Source organism: Erithacus rubecula, assembly GCF_903797595.1.
Source record: "Erithacus rubecula genome assembly, chromosome: 15".
Lineage (NCBI taxonomy): Eukaryota > Metazoa > Chordata > Aves > Passeriformes > Muscicapidae > Erithacus > Erithacus rubecula.
In genome coordinates this window covers 439,729-455,393 of record NC_136667.1, presented here as the reverse complement: position 1 = coordinate 455,393, position 15,665 = coordinate 439,729, and the positions used below count along the sequence as shown (strand labels likewise).

General features: G+C 50.5%; 1 protein-coding gene across 3 annotated transcripts in view; it reads left to right on the top strand.

Moving 5' to 3' along the window:
• FGF13 (fibroblast growth factor 13) overlaps window positions 1-15,665 on the top strand; it is a 145,175-nt gene that overhangs the window by 110,003 nt on the left and 19,507 nt on the right. For all 3 annotated transcript variants that reach the window (XM_079318674.1, XM_079318676.1, XM_079318675.1), the window contains one exon: window positions 1,800-1,903. In XM_079318674.1, coding sequence (XP_079174800.1) covers window positions 1,800-1,903 — 104 coding nt within the window. The remainder of the gene's footprint in view (window positions 1-1,799; window positions 1,904-15,665) is intronic.

Below are 15,665 nucleotides of genomic sequence, written 5' to 3'. Positions count from 1 at the left end.
GGGATTTTTACAGCTCTGAGGATTAATAGAACACAAGAAAAGATGACTGGAGCATTGATTTGGTGTGTGAAAAACACTCCAGGGTCTCACAGAGCTAGCAGAAAGGTTTCAGGAGGGGGAAGGAAGGCAGTGCAGGAAGCAGTGCCCTGCAGGAAGGTCCAGGTGGCCCCACCAGGAGCTCAGGGAAATGTTTGTGCTCCCAAATGCAGCCGTGCTGCTGCCTCTGCCTGAGCACTTCATTTCTGTCTCAAGCAGGGATACCTGTCCCTGGACTGCTGAGCCTGGATGGACATCCTTGTCCTCATACCCTCACTTGAAACATGTAGGAGTAGGGTGCAAATCACTTTGGATTATTTTCATTTGGTAGAGTGAGTGAAAAGTCCATTTCCCTTAGTGAAAATCCAGGTTTCTTTTGCCAAAAGCTGCCCAGGGAATTCAGGGTGAGGAGGGGATGGTCCTGAGGGTCTGGGGTGTGTCTGCACTCCTGGCTGTGACAGGGAAAACACAGGTTTGATGATTCCCTGCCTTTATTTGCCAGCTCTGGATGTTTCCATTTTTTCTGCTATGTTTGACCACTGTAGAAAGTGCAGTGCTCCCACCTCAGGGCTCCTGACAGCCCCAAACACAGAATTTGGGATCTGTGTCAAATGCTGTCAAGCTGTAATTTTTTTTTTACTAAAGTATGACCACTTGGGGGTTTTCAGGCTGAAAAGGGAATTTATAATGGGTCATAATTCGTAGCCATAATTTTGAAAATAATAAAAATATTTCAAATTCATAATTTGATTTTAAATTGGCTTTAGACAGTGACCATAAATATCAAGCTTGTGCCTGAAGCAGACCAGAGTTTTTCAGCCAAGTAATAAATCTCTGGAAATGAGAAGTAGTTTGGCATCACTTTATCCTATCTCTGCACTTCCACAGAGTGGAAGGAGATACTTTGGGTTGTGATAATTTTCTTAACTCCTTGTTATTTTTAATCCTACATACTGAACACAGAGTGCTCCATTCAACTCCTTATTTCTTGTGTTCAGTGTTAACATATCCATTAATCCAAGCTATGGCAGAGTTTTGCTTTTTTTTTTTTCTTTTTTTTTTTTTTTTTTTTTTTTTTTTTTTTTTTTTTTTGCCACTTTGCAAACCAGAATCTTCATTTTTTGAAGAGTTGTTTCTGTGCTTATAAATCCTGCCACTATTAGCATGTGCACAAGCAGAACATTCAAAGCAGCAGAGTTTTGAAAGCACAGATTCAGGGGTTGATCTAAAGAATATGCTGCCCTTTCATTTCAGTTTGAAGTTATTTAACTCTGTTTTTCAAAACCAATTCTCCTCTAAAAAAGAGGAGAAATTAAACCCCAGTGAGTTATAAGTGGAAACATTTTGAGATGCTAATGATGGTTTTCAACTTTTCTGAATTTCATCTTCTTCCTTTCGGTCGAGATGTTTATTGACTTTGAAAAAAAGGTTTGATTGTCTTGGAAGTTTTTTTTGTTTGTTTGCTTCTGGATTCCTTTTTGCACTTGATGGCAAAAGAAAACCCCCTAAGAAAAGCCCAGCAGGTTCTCCCAGCAGTTCCCACCTGCAGGAGGAGGAGATGCACTCACACCCTGAGATAATTCCTGAGCTGCAGGTGGAAATTGCTGGAAAAGCACTTGATGGTGCAAGTGCTGCCCTGCAGCCCCCACAGGGGTGAATCTCTGCATGAACAGACGTTTTTGTTTGCTTCTGGTGGTTCTGGTTTAATTTTCTCTCCAGTTTTGCTGCCCAGGGCTGATTTTGCTCTCCCCCTTTCTCCCCAGCTCTGTTTAACCTCATTCCCGTGGGGCTGCGAGTGGTGGCCATCCAGGGGGTCCAAACCAAGCTGTACCTGGCCATGAACAGTGAAGGATACCTGTACACATCAGTGAGTACCCTCTGAGCCTGCCTGGGCTGGGCTGGTTCTGCTTTGTGCCTCCCTCCACACCTGGCACCAGTGGGCTCAAACGAGGGGCCCCTGGATAATCCTCAGGTGTGGAATGCAAACAAACCAACCCTGAGCAACCCAGACTGGGGGATCCCTCTGTGTCCCTGGGGCTGGGCAGAGGGCACTGGGACGAGGGGCAGCTTGGCTCACACCCCAAGGGTGCCTGACCATGGCTTGTGCCATCTGTGTCACTAAACTGGGGAAAGGATCATCTTCCTTTGGCCAGGACTGCAGAGAGAAATTCTGTGCCTTGCACTAGGTGAGTGAGTGAAGAACAGCTTTATTGGTAATTTGGGTGATGAATGACAGTTAATGATTTTCAGAGGTTTCTCACAAGAGCAGACAGTGGTTTTATTAAAAAACAAAAGAGAATTTTTTAAAATAGACCACATTTCAATTAAGAGCATTTAGCTGGACTATGTTCAGGAGTTTTAATTATACAGTTTTAATAGATTTTTTTCAAGGAGGGAAGTAGAGGAAAGTGTATTCTTTCATCTACTACAAATGATTCTATCCTATAAATGATTCCCTTAATCCTGATAAAAATGCAGCAAACTTATTGAAATCTCTCATTGACTTTGCAATCCTGCCAGCTGGGAGCAGGGGCAGCTTTGCTTGGTTTGTCTTGTGTCAGAGCAGGGCTGGGGCTGGAGGAGCCACACAGAGTTTTCGTTTGAGCTCTGGTTTGTGCTCTGGGTTTATGCTCTGGTTTATGCTCTGTTTTTTCCTCTGTTTTTTCCTCTGTTTTTCCTCTGGTTTTTCCTCTGGTTTTCCCCCGCTTTGTGCTCTGTTTTTTCCACTGGTTTTCCCCTGCCTTGTGCTCTGTTTTCCCCTGGTTTTGCCCTGCCTTGTGCTCTGGTTTTCCCCCAGTTTTCCCCTGTTTTTTCCTCTGTTTTCCCCTGGTTCTCCCCTGCCCTGTGCCCTGCTGCTGCAGCAGCCCCTCCTGGCTGCAGGCTCAGGGCAGGGCTGTGCCAGCTCTGGGGATGGGGGTCCCTGGACAGCCCCTGATGGGAGAAGGGGCACGGTGGGACCCTGGCTCAGCTGGAGTGCAGCTTTTAGCCTGGATGCATCTCAGGCAGAGCTCTGGCATTCACCTGGGCTCTGACTTTTATTCTTTGCATCAGTTAATGGTAATTTTTCATGTGGTTACGTTCCCATGGATTGGGTCTTCCTTGAATCCTTCAGTATCTTTGAATTCCATATTTATGTCATTGCAAAATTAACTGCTGACACCTATTTCCCCCTTAGTAACAGTGGTCGTTTCTGTTTCCTCATAAGACATCCATCCATCATCCATCCATCATCCATGGATCCATCATCCATCCATCCATCATCCACCCATCCATCATCCACCCATCATACATCATCCATCCATCCATCATACATCATCCATCCATCCATCATACATCATCCATCCATCCATCATCCATCATCCATCATCCACCCATCATACATCATCCATCCATCCATCATACATCATCCATCCATCATACATCATCCATCCATCCATCATCCATCATCCATCATCCATCATCCATCCATCATCCATCATCCATCCATCCATCCATCATACATCATCCATCCATCCATCCGTCATCCATCCATCATCCATCATCCATCCATCCATCATCCATCCATCCATCATCCATCCATCCATCCATCCATCCATCCATCCATCCATCCATCCATCCATCCATCCATCATCCATCCATCCATCCATCCATCCATCCATCCATCCATCCATCATCCATCCATCCATCCATCCATCCATCATCATCCACCCATCCATCATCCACCCATCATACATCATCCATCCATCCATCCATCCATCCATCCATCCATCCATCCATCCATCCATCCATCCATCCATCCATCCATCATCCATCCATCATCCATCCATCCATCATCCCTCCATCCATCCATCCATCCATCATCCATCCATCATCCATCCATCTTCCATCCATCTTCCATCCATCATCCCTCCATCCATCCATCCATCCATCATCCATCCATCCATCCATCATCCCTCCATCCATCCATCCATCATCCATCCATCCATGCTGAGGGCTCAGGGGCTGCAGGGATGTGCTCCTGAGTGTTTTTCAGGAGCAGCACTGATCCAGCCCTGCAAGCCGTGCCAGGTGCTGGGAGAAGCAGGGGCAGAGGGCTCTGCACTGTGGTGGCTGCAGCTTTCCAGACAGGAATGAGGTCAGCACTGGGTGCAGCTGATGAGCAGAGTGATTGCTGGGCTCTGTTGGGTTCCTGTGTGTGGGCACAGGTGTGCCCCAGAGGCAGAGCAGTGTTTGCCCACCCTGCAGCAGCCAGGTGTGTTTCTCCAGGGGGATCAGGGCTGTACCAACCTGCAGGGAGTTAGCACGGGATTAAGGAGCAGTTAGTATAAAACCCTGTGCAGAGCTGGGCCTGTAATTTACCCTGAGAGAGCATCCAGTAACAGTGTCCTGTGTGTGTAAAATAAACTCATCTCTAGGTTTGGGACCTGCACAGAAAGTAAATGTTGTGTGAAGCGTGCACACTGATGATAGCCAAGAGAACTGAGGTGTGATTAAATTCTCAGAGTGATTCAAAAATTGGTTTTGGTGAGTTGGAGGGAAGAGAAGTTTGTGCATATTTGAATACTGAGCAGTGCAGTGCAGACCTGCTGCAGCTGATGGGAATGGCTGAGGCATTTATAATGAATTACTGGCAAAGAGCCTTTTTCCACCTCAGGGAAATGGCACAAACCAATAGATAGGGGAAATAATCAAAGAGGGATTGTTTTGGGTGGACTGTTCAAATGTGAATGGCTCAGCTGCTGTGCCTGCCTGGCCCTGCTCGCTGGGCTGGGGGATGCTCTGGGTCAGTCGCTGATCAGTCACAGGATCCTGGGCAGGAGCAGGGCTGTGCTGCTGTAGGGGGGTGTGCTGGGCTGGGGGATGCTCTGGGGGATGCTCTGGGGGATGCTCTGGGGCAGCAGTTGGTTTCTGGGTCAGACTCCTGTCTCCAGCAGGGAGTGCAGATGGCACAGTCCCCCCATGGGAGGATTGTGCTGCTTTTCTCCACAAGTGTTTCCCCAGGCACTGCAAAGCCCAGGGGAGCTGCTGTGCCTCCATCCCTGGTGCAGATGCTGCAGGGAGGATCCCAGCCCTGCTCAGCTGGGCTCTCTGGGGGCAGCAAAGGGATGGCACAGGGATGTGGCACAGGGATGTGGCACAGGGATATAGCACAGGGATGTGGCACAGGGATGTGGCACAGGGATGTGGCACAGGGATGGCACAGCATGGCACAGGGATGGCAGGGATGTGGCACAGGGATGTGGCACAGGGATGTGGCACAGGGATGTGGCACAGGGATGTGGCACAGGGATGGCACAGCATGGCACAGGGATGGCAGGGATGTGGCACAGGGATGTGGCACAGGGATGTGGCACAGGGATGTGGCACAGGGATGTGGCACAGGGATGGCAGGGATATGGCACAGGGATGGCACAGGGATATGGCACAGGGATATGGCACAGGGATGTGGCACAGGGATGTGGCACAGGGATGTGGCACAGGGATGGCACAGGGATGGCAGGGATATGGCACAGGGATGGCACAGGGATATGGCACAGGGATATGGCAAAGTTTTTTGTAAGCTCAGACTTCAGATACGGCTCAGAGCAGAAGCTGGGGACTCAGCAAGCTCAGAATGTGGCAGAAATGGCAGTGGAGCTCTTAACACCCAGATTTTCAGTCCTTGGCACTTCTCACTGGGGTCACAGTGACACAAAACTGCCACGAGGACAAAAAAAGCCTTGGCAGAATTTGGAGTTAGACTCAAGTCTGAGAGCTTCACACCTTGGATCACACTGAGCACTGTGAGCAGCAGACAAGGAATCCTGGCTGCAGGGCTGTGGGCTGCAGGGCTGTGGGCTGCAGGGCTGCAGGGCTGTGGGCTGCAGGGCTATGGGCTGCAGGGCTGCAGGACTGCAGGGCTGTGGGCTGCAGGGCTGCGGGCTGCTCCTCTGGGCCCCTGCAGAGCAGAGGGAGCAGGTAGGGGCTGCCTGCAGAGTGTGAGCAGAGCACTGCCAGGCTGGACCATGGTCTGTGTGCCCAGGTCAGCTCAGGACAGCTCAGCAGAGCAGCTTTGCTGCTCTGTGCAGCTTTGCTCCCAGCTGTGGTGGGAGCTGCACTGTGGCTGTGGGGTCCTGTGCATGTGTGCCTGCCCCTTGGAGAGCTCAGTTCACTGGCAAAATGTCTGTGCCAGTATCTGTGTGGATTTTAGAGCTGCTGATTATTTTTCCTGATATTTGTCTTCAAGTTCAGAAGCAAGATCCCATTCCAAGGTGACTCTGTTTCTTTAGGATGTGACTTAATTAGCAGAAAATGCCCTTATGAAGCCCCTTTCCTGCCCCTGCCTTTCCCCCTGAGGGGCTGTGAGGCTGCTCTGGGGGCCCAGCAGGGTTCCCCTCCCTCTGGGCTGCAGGTTGGGCTCCTGGGCAGCTGCTGGCACAGGGACTCAGCAGAGCCCTGCCTGCAGCTGCTGGGGCTCAGGGAGAGCCCAGAGCAGGGCTGGGCACTCACACAGCCCCAGCAGATCCCAGCCCAGCCCAGGAGCAGAGCTGGGAGCAGAGCACTCTGCCCTGGTGGCACTGGAAGGCAGGGGCTGACACTGTAAATTCACAGCAGTGTGGTCACACAGCCCCTGCCCAGCTGGGAGCCCATTGCAGGGAGCCCAGACCCCCTCAGCTGGGGGATCAGCACTGGGGAGTGCTGGAGAGGGGAGAGCTGCAGAGGGGCTGTGCTTGGGGTCAGGGTTAGGGTCAGGGTTAGCTGTGTTTGGTGTGTTTGGGGCTGTGTTTGGGGCTGTGTTTGGGGCTGTGTTTGGGGCTGTGTTTGGTGGTTTTTTGTGTTTGCTGTTATGTTTGGCTTGGAAGTACCTGGGAATTCCACTGAGCAGAGGCCAGGGCAGTGTGGTGGGGAGGTCAGATTCCCTTTTCCTGTTCTCTCCCATGGACAGTTGCAGTTTTTTCCCTGCACTCTCTCATAGACAGCTGCAGGTTTTTTCCTATTCTCTCCCATGGACAGTTGCAGTTTCTCCTGCAGTCTCTCACAGGCAGCTGCAGTTTCTCCTGCAGTCTCTCACAGGCAGCTGCAGTTTCTCCTGCAGTCTCTCACAGGCAGCTGCAGTTTCTCCTGCAGTCTCTCACAGGCAGCTGCAGTTTTTCCTGCAGTCTCTCACAGACAGTTGCAGTTTCTCCTGCAGTCTCTCACAGACAGTTGCAGTTTTTCCTGGTCTCTCACAGGCAGCTGCAGTTTTTCCTGCAGTCTCTTACAGACAGTTGCAGTTTTTCCTGCAGTCTCTCACAGACAGTTGCAGTTTTTCCTGCAGTCTCTCACAGACAGTTGCAGTTTCTCCTGCAGTCTCTCACAGACAGCTGCAGTTTTTCCTGCAGTCTCTCACAGACAGTTGCAGTTTTTCCTGGTCTCTCACAGGCAGCTGCAGTTTTTCCTGCAGTCTCTCACAGACAGTTGCAGTTTCTCCTGCAGTCTCTCACAGACAGTTGCAGTTTCTCCTGCAGTCTCTCACAGACAGTTGCAGTTTTTCCTGCAGTCTCTCACAGACAGCTGCAGTGTTCCTGTGCTGTGTTAGCTGAGGCAGCTGCAGGCTGAGCAGGATGTGCCAGGGCTGCTGCTGGTCTGTGTGGGTGATTTCCAGGGGCTGTTGCTGCTCTGATGAGGAATCCCAGAGTGCCAGCCTGGCCCAGGTGGGGTGGGAGGTGTGAGGGTGGCTCAGGTGTGCTGGCAGTGCAGTGCAGGGCAGCACTCAGAGCCCTGCTCCTCACAGACTGAATCCTGCAGTTCCTGAGCCAGGAGCAGCCCCTGGGCAGCCCAGGGTGCCTGTCCTTGCTCACTGCCATGGGGTGCTGGCAGTGGGTTTGTTCAGCTCTTCTTGGTGTCTTTATCTTTGTGCAGCCCTGCAGTGACAGCAGTGCTAAGGGGAGCAGAATTCACTTCTGTTCCACCTGGCAGCCTCCAGGGAAATGTTTACTGCTCCTGGCCCTTTACATCCTTGCAAGGCTGCTAAAAGAGCTACTAAAAGCATCTTTTGCTTGCAGAACCTCTGCTGCAAGGGAGAGTGCAAACACTGAGGATCCAGCTTGACTGTAAAGGTTCACCTTGTCAGCCAAAAGGCTTCTTCTGAAAAGAGTACAGAGAAATACCACTGGGGAGTCAGTGGGGGTGAAAAGGAGCCACTAAGCCCAGGATCCAGAGGTTTGTGGTTGCTTTTGAGAACTGCAGCACAGCTGGAGGAGGTTTCCAAAGCCAATCTGTCCCTTCAGTGCCAGGCTGGATCCCCTTGGCACGAGCCCTGTGTGCAGGGAGGGGTCCTGGAGAGCAGCAGAACCCTTCTGAGAGCTGCTCAGGCACAGAGGAATGGAAAATTGTCATGTTTGCATTGTGCCCTTCCAGCCTTGGCTTGGAGTTAGATCTGCTGGGCTCCTGGGTGGGAAATACAAAAAGGGACTGGGAAAGCAAAAAGTCTGTTGGACAAAGATTGTATCTAGAAACTTGCATTTGCATACTGAGCTGCTCTCATTGGGCAATGTAGGATTAACAAAGGAATCCAAAATGTACAATGGATTAGGGAGTTTTTGGGTATAATGCCTATATAACAGCTTTTACCAGTGAATGGGATGGTCTAAATAATTGGAATGATAATTCCTTTCATATTTTACATTCTGCTGATGCTACAGGTGCCATCACATTGTTTTTTCATTTTTGTAATTTTACCCAAACAGCTCTGTATATTGAGCAGTACTGTTCTTCTAAAATGGAATCCTCTGGGGAGCTGAGCAAAACAGGCATGATAATTGGTGAAGTGCAGCTCTGTTTATTTAAAGCCTCAGGAGGTGTCTGGAAATGAGAGAGCTCCTTTCAGAGTCACAGCACAAGTGGCTGGCTGCTCCCCTCTTGCTGTGCTTGCCCTGGGGGCACAGCAGAGAGGGGTCAGCACAGACCCTCCTCCCCCTGAGCCCTCTCAGGAGCCACAACCCTGTCCTGAGACAGCAGCTCCTTCCAGCCCAGCTGCTGCTGGCACTTGACTGACTGTGAGTGGGCAAACCTCAGAAGATTTGTCAGCACGTTTCCTCAAGTGACAGCTCCAGAGCTTGGTGTTGTAAGAAATGGGTTTAGGGAGCTGCCAGGAGTGGGCTGCTCCTCCCCCTGGCAGTGCTCCTGTCCTCCAGCTAAACTGGCAGGCAGTATTTTTAAAGTGAGCTGCTACATGAATTAGAAGCAGAGTTTCATAAATACCAAGGTTTGAGCTCAGGTTTCAGGCAAAAGTTCACATCAATTCTCACTCTGTTCTTGTTTCTTCACACCAGTGTGCTCAGAGCTAGCAGAGCATCTGCTGCCAGCTGAGCCATGCTGACACTGGCAGAAGGCACAGTAAGCTCAGAGTAAATAAGGGAATGATCTGAAACAGAACAAAAACCAGGAGAAATTCTAATAAGTGAGATAGACACAGTTTGAAGTGCAGATCTATTCCCTTCACCTGATAAACTAAGAGTTTAATGGGCTTGATATTGCAAATCCTTTCTCATGTAAGTAATCCTTTCTCTCATGCAGTTTCTCTGACTGCCAGCCAGAGGGAGAATTAATTTATCTGAGTAAAATGTTCAGGGTCTGGACAAGACAGCCATTGATTTACAATATGAGATTTCTGTGTCATTAAAAAATGAACAGAACGTTTGGGAGGCCTGTGGAACTTAATGACTAAAAAAGTGCCTGCTTGGCTGGAGCAGGGGCACAGAGCCTTGGCTGTGCCATGGCAAACCCTGAGCCCCTGGCTGAGAGCCCCAGAGCAGGACTGTGTTCCCAGATGTTCTGGTCTGAAGGACAGGTGTCTGCCAATAAAGGCAGGAGCTTCTCTTTGAAATGGAGAATACAAACCCCTTCCCTCCAAATAACTGTTGTAATTTTGAAATTAAGGGGCTCTCAGGCAAAGATATGGGAATTGGGAATAACAGTTCTTTACTAGGAAAATTCCAATAGAAGTACAGTATTACACAGAACAATCCCAAACCCTGCCAGAGCCAGAATCCAAGCTGACACCCTCAGTCAGTCAGGGTGGTGGCACAGTCCCATTCCATGGTGCTGCATCCTCCTGCAGGGGCAGATGTGGCTCAGCTGGAGCAGTGCTCCTGGAGAAGGTGCAGTTTCCTCTGAAGCTCCAGGGATGATGTGGAAAGGTCTGGCTTTCCTCTGGAATCCAGGGGAAAGAAGGTCCCTTGGTGTCCAAAATCTCAGTTTTTATCTGGGTAGGAAAGGCTTGGCTCCTCCCCTGGCTGGAGCATCTCCCAGTGGGATGATGGAATTTTATCAGCCATGCACTGGGACTCACTGGCCATGAACAGGAGATATCTCCTGGAGGGAGGATGGGCTGTGGGAAGATAAAGATGATTGCCCCAGCTGGTTTAAAGATGGCCCATTAGCAGAGAATGTGTGTCAGGAGATAAAGATCACTGCCACACCCAGTTTAAACAATGGCCTATTAACAGGAGATATCTCCCACAGGGGTAAGAATTTCTGCCACACCCAGTTTGTAACAATGGCCCATTAACAGGTGATAGCTCCTGGATGAAGGGTGGGTCAAGGGAAAGATAAAGATGATTGTCCCAGCTGGTTTAAAGGTGGCCCATTAGCAGATAATGTGTGCCAGGAGATCAGGGTCACTGCCCCCCTGGTTTAACAGATGGGACACAATTCCCATTGCTGGCCACATCCACCAACACAGCAGCTCATCCTTCCCTTCAAACTCTGCTGCTCTTGGGCATTCACTGCAGGGAGCTGCAGGAGTTTGGAGCCCTCAGCTCCTGCAGGTGTGGGGGGAGCTGGAGAGGCTGCAGGAGTGCCAGGCTCAGACTCAGGCTCAGGTGCAGGCTCAGCTCAGACTCAGGCTCAGCTCAGGCTCAGACTCAGGCTCAGGTGCAGGCTCAGCTCAGACTCAGGCTCAGCTCAGGCTCAGCACAGCCTGTCCCCTCCTGCTCCCTCTCCCTCCTGGTGCTGTTTGCTCCCCAGCCCTGCAGCCAGCAGCACTCTGCTGCTCTGCAGACTCTGCCTTGAATTGCTGCTGTGGCTGCCTCTGTGGGGAGCAAAGCTTTGATTGCTCTGCACACAGACCCTTGGGCACTCGGGCAGAGAGCTCAGCACAGACTTCCTGGGGCTCTTCTGGGGCAATTGCAGCTGTGGTAGGAAAGACCTGCAAGAGCTTTATGAAGATTGTTGATTTCTATCCCCGTTAATTAATTGTTTTCCAGATCAGAATTTCTAATCTGTGAGATGCCAGAAAACACCTGTACTCTCTGTGATGCCCTAACAGTTTATATTTCCTTTAATTGTACTTGTAGGGGCACTACCAGCAGGGCAAGCATTTACTGTAAACAATCTGCAGCTCTTTTCTAAACAAAATCTCCTCACGCTGGTGTCCAGCAGCCCTGTGGGAATATCTGTGCAAAGGAAATCAGCTCCTGTGTGCTGCCAGGGGAGGATGAGTTCAGTCATCCTGGCTTGGCCATGGATCATCTGAGGCTTCATTTGCCACCCAAAGCAAACCCTGTGCACTTGCAGCCCCTCATTTTATTGTCAGCACTGACAGTAAAAGAACACAAGGGATTTTCCCCTCTGACAGTCTCTAAACAACAGTTTCTTGTGAAACAACTGGAGTTCTGTGGGTAACTGTGGTAGCTCTGCTTTCCTTTCTGATACAGCAATTATTCAATCTGCAGGGTTTTCACTGGGTCAGGCAGGGTTGGGAAATTCAGCTGTCATTAGGCTGATGCCTCTGGAGCCATTTGCTACTGAAAGGCCAAGTGCAAAGATCTCCACTGTCACTGAGAGCCAGTGTTGGGTCACCTGGGAGGGGACATTCCCTGTGCTCAGGTGTCCCTCCCATCCCCTCGCCCCCGTGGCACCTGAGCAGGTCACACACCTTGGCAAGAGAAGAGTTTGAGCCTCTCTCTGATGTTTTGGCATCTTTGACTCTCTGGTAGAGTCTGCTGGGGTTTTACAGCTCATGCAGTCCTTAAACCAAAATCCAGGCCCTTCTTTAGTAAAACCCACTATCAAAATCAAATACCAAATATCAAACTAGGGTGTTTCTATTCCCCTTCAGCCCTCCCTGTTCCCAGCTGTTTGCAGCTGGCTCTGAGCACAGGGCTGTTCAGCAGCTTTGTGAGCTCTTCTGGGTGGGCACTGACTCTGACACAGCTTTTACTGGGTGAGAGACTCAGAAATCCCCTCTGCTGCCCTGGACCAGTCACCAGCAAAAGGTGTCTGTGCTGACAGTGCCCTGCCCTGAGATGCTAAAGCACAGTCTCATTTAAGGGTTTATTAACAGGAATCAGTACTGATGGGAAAGATTAGCAAGAAAGAATCCTGACCTGCACAGCCTCATTTTAGTCTCTTTTTTCCTTGATATTTTCTGCTCCAGGAGTAAAAACTTTAATATAAGCCCTACATTTTTGCAGGCATGCATATTCAGGGTTGTAAATGAAAGGAGGTTGACAGTTTTGCATTTAGTAACTTCACACCCACACACCTCTTTTCTTTCTGATGCTGACACTTCATCCCTTGGAACAGCTCCCAGGAGCATCCTGGTGCAGCCAGTGGGATCTGAGCAGGGCTGGGGCTGCTGCTGGCACCTGCAGGGCTTTGCAGGAGAGCCCTGCCCTGAAGCAGCAGCTCAGGAATGGTTCATGAGCTCAGGAGGAGCCTGGGGCTGCTTTGGAGCACGGGCTGAGTGTGCCAAGCTCAGCCTGGGGAGAGCAGGGGCAGCCTGCAGGGACCCCAAATCCACATCCCCAAAATCCACCCACAGGGACCCCAAAATCCACCTGCAAGGACCCCAAATCCACATCAGGGACCCCAAATCCACATCCCCAAAATCCACCCACAGGGACCCCAAATCCACCTGCAGGGACCCCCAAATTCCACCCACAGGGACCTCCAAATTTCACCTCAGGGACCTCAAAATCCACCCTCAGGGACCCCAAATTCCACCTCAGGGACCCCTGAGTGTCACCCCACAGGGCAGGACCCCCTCTAACCCTTCTCAGGATTTCATCTGTTGCATCTCCTCCTGCTGCCCCTCCAGCACTGACTGACCCCTCTCTGCCAGCAGCAGGACAGGTTTCCTCCCCACAGCCCTCCCTCCTGCCCCAGCATCCCTACAAACAACCCCCTCCCCTGCTGGAGCCCGTGGCAAGTGTGTGACTGGGAGAGAAACCAAATAAATTCACATTTGGGAACAAAAGGAGTGGGTTTGAAACCTGTTTCTTCTCCCACTTGCTTCAGAGGACACCCTGGCTTGGGAGGGCTTTTCTTTTCCAAACACTCTGCTCAAAATAGGCATTTGTTACCAAAAAAGCAATTTCCCATTTGGAGTGGGGGTGGTGGGCATACATATTCAACTGAACTCATCTACATGGTGGGTAATGTGAGATCTCCATGAGTGGGAGGTCTGTGTAGTGTGAGCCCCAGGGATCCATTCAGAGCAGAGCAGGGGGTGCAGGGCTGGGATGAAACCAGCAGAGTGGGTTTGTCTCTGGGAATCCCAGCCCCAGGTGAAGGCTGTGCTGGAATTGCCTTTGCAGAGCCCTGGGGTGATCATCCCTGCCAGAGAGCAGCTCTGCCGTTCCAGCACTGTGCTTTCTATTTGGGAGCCAGCTTGTTCAAAAAGAAGAGAAATGGGGAAAGTTGTTCTTGGCAGGGTCTGGAGCCCCTGGGCTGGGACACAGCTCTGGTTATCAAAACTCTTCAAGGGGCCAGGAAAAGGAGCCATGGAAAAATCCAGGGATAAAAATAAGGCTGGGAACCAAGCAGAGAATTACTAAAGGGGAATGTCAGGGAGAGAATGAATTAATAAAGAACAGAACTAGGCAAGGAAAGCAAGCAGGATAATATAAAATACTGTATAGCAAATGTATTATGGACCAGACAGCCATCCATCACGTCTGAGGGGATTATTCTTAACTAAGTACAGATGGGCAAAGTATTAATCTATTTTTTTTTTGTTCATGTAGAAGATTACTCAGAAAGAGAAGTGTTGGGAAAGAATTAATGAGTGGTGAGGAGGGCTCAGCCTGTGCTGAGCCCCCTGACACAGAATTGACATGGTGAATGCAGACATGGTTAGTGAGGATTCACCAGGGCTGCATTTTCTGTCTTCTTCTTCATAATCCTAAAACATGCAGCAATTTCCCTCAGAGGAAATACATTTCCTCCAGAACTGCTGATTGCCTCCCTGTGCACGTGTGTGTCTTTTCCTTTGGTCTGGAGCACAGTTTGGCACAGGCAGTTTTAACCAGCCTGTGCCAGCAAGAGCATTGCAGTTTCCTCCCACCAAAAACCAACAACAGCCCCTGCAAATCCTTGATCTGACTTTCCAGTGATGGATCCCTTTGTTTACCTGAGATGTTCATTTTGGGTGGGAGTTCTCCTTCCCAGTGACACCCTGGGAGTGGAGTTTGGAATTCCAGAGTTGCTGAAGGAGACACTGGCAGAGCCTGGCTGGGCTGTGCTGCTCTCTGGGGCTGCCACAGCTCATCCTGCTTGGTTCCTTTTTCCTGCCAAGCCCAACAAAGATGTTCCCTGTAGTTTCCAATTTCAGCTCACTGTGGAAGCAGCAGCAGGTATTTTTGGGGGGGTTTGTGGGGAAGTGCACACCTTTCACATTTGTTTCAGCGTGAAGATGATTTGAAGGTACATGTTAAAATTGTCCTGATTTTTTTTGATACCAAGAAGAAAAGCATAAGCATGAGTGAAGAATATTTGAGATTGTCAAATATTGGTGTGAAATATGTGAGTAGAGGGTTAGCACAGAGCCTGTTCCTCCAGCCTAAATTAAGTGCTCAGCCAAACCTTGATGGGAACGACCCATTTATAGCAGTTCACCACGGGCTGGCTCATGACAGCTGAGCATTTGGGCTTTGGGGGGAGCTTTGTCTCAGCAGCTCGTGATGAAAGAACTCTGAAAGCCTTGAGGGAAGTTGTTCCTATTTTGTGTCTATTGGGAAGGGGCAGCAGCAGAGCCAGGGCAGCTCTGAAGGATAATTATTTAATAATTAATTAATGTTTAATAATAATAATAAATATAATTAGATATAATTGTATAGAATATATTTAATAGAATTAATAAGTTGTTCTTCCTTTGTGTGTGTTGGGAAGGTGCAGCAGCAGAGCCAGGGGCAGCTCCAGCTCTGGGTGCCCCAGAGTGCCCAGGGCAGCTCCAGCCCAGGCTGGAGGGGGCAGGATCTGTGTGTGCAGGTAGGGCTGAGCTCACCTGGGCTGAGCCAGGGACAGGGAGGGAGGAGAGAAACGGGGGAGAGCCCAGGGAGAGCCCAGGGTGAGCCCAGAATGAGCCCAGGGTGAGCCCAGGGTGAGCCCAGGATGAGCCCAGGGTGAGCCCAGGATGAGCCCAGGGTGAGCCCAGGGTGAGCCCAGGATGAGCCCAGGGTGAGCCCAGGATGAGCCCAGAATGAGCCCAGGATGAGCCCAGGGTGAGCCCAGGGTGAGCCCAGGGTGAGCCCAGGATGAGCCCCAGGATGAGCCCAGGATGAGCCCCAGGATGAGCCCAGGATGAGCCCAGGGTGAGCCCCAGGGTGAGCCCAGGGTGAGCCCAGGATGAGCGCAGAATGAGCCCAGGATGAGCCCAGGGTGAG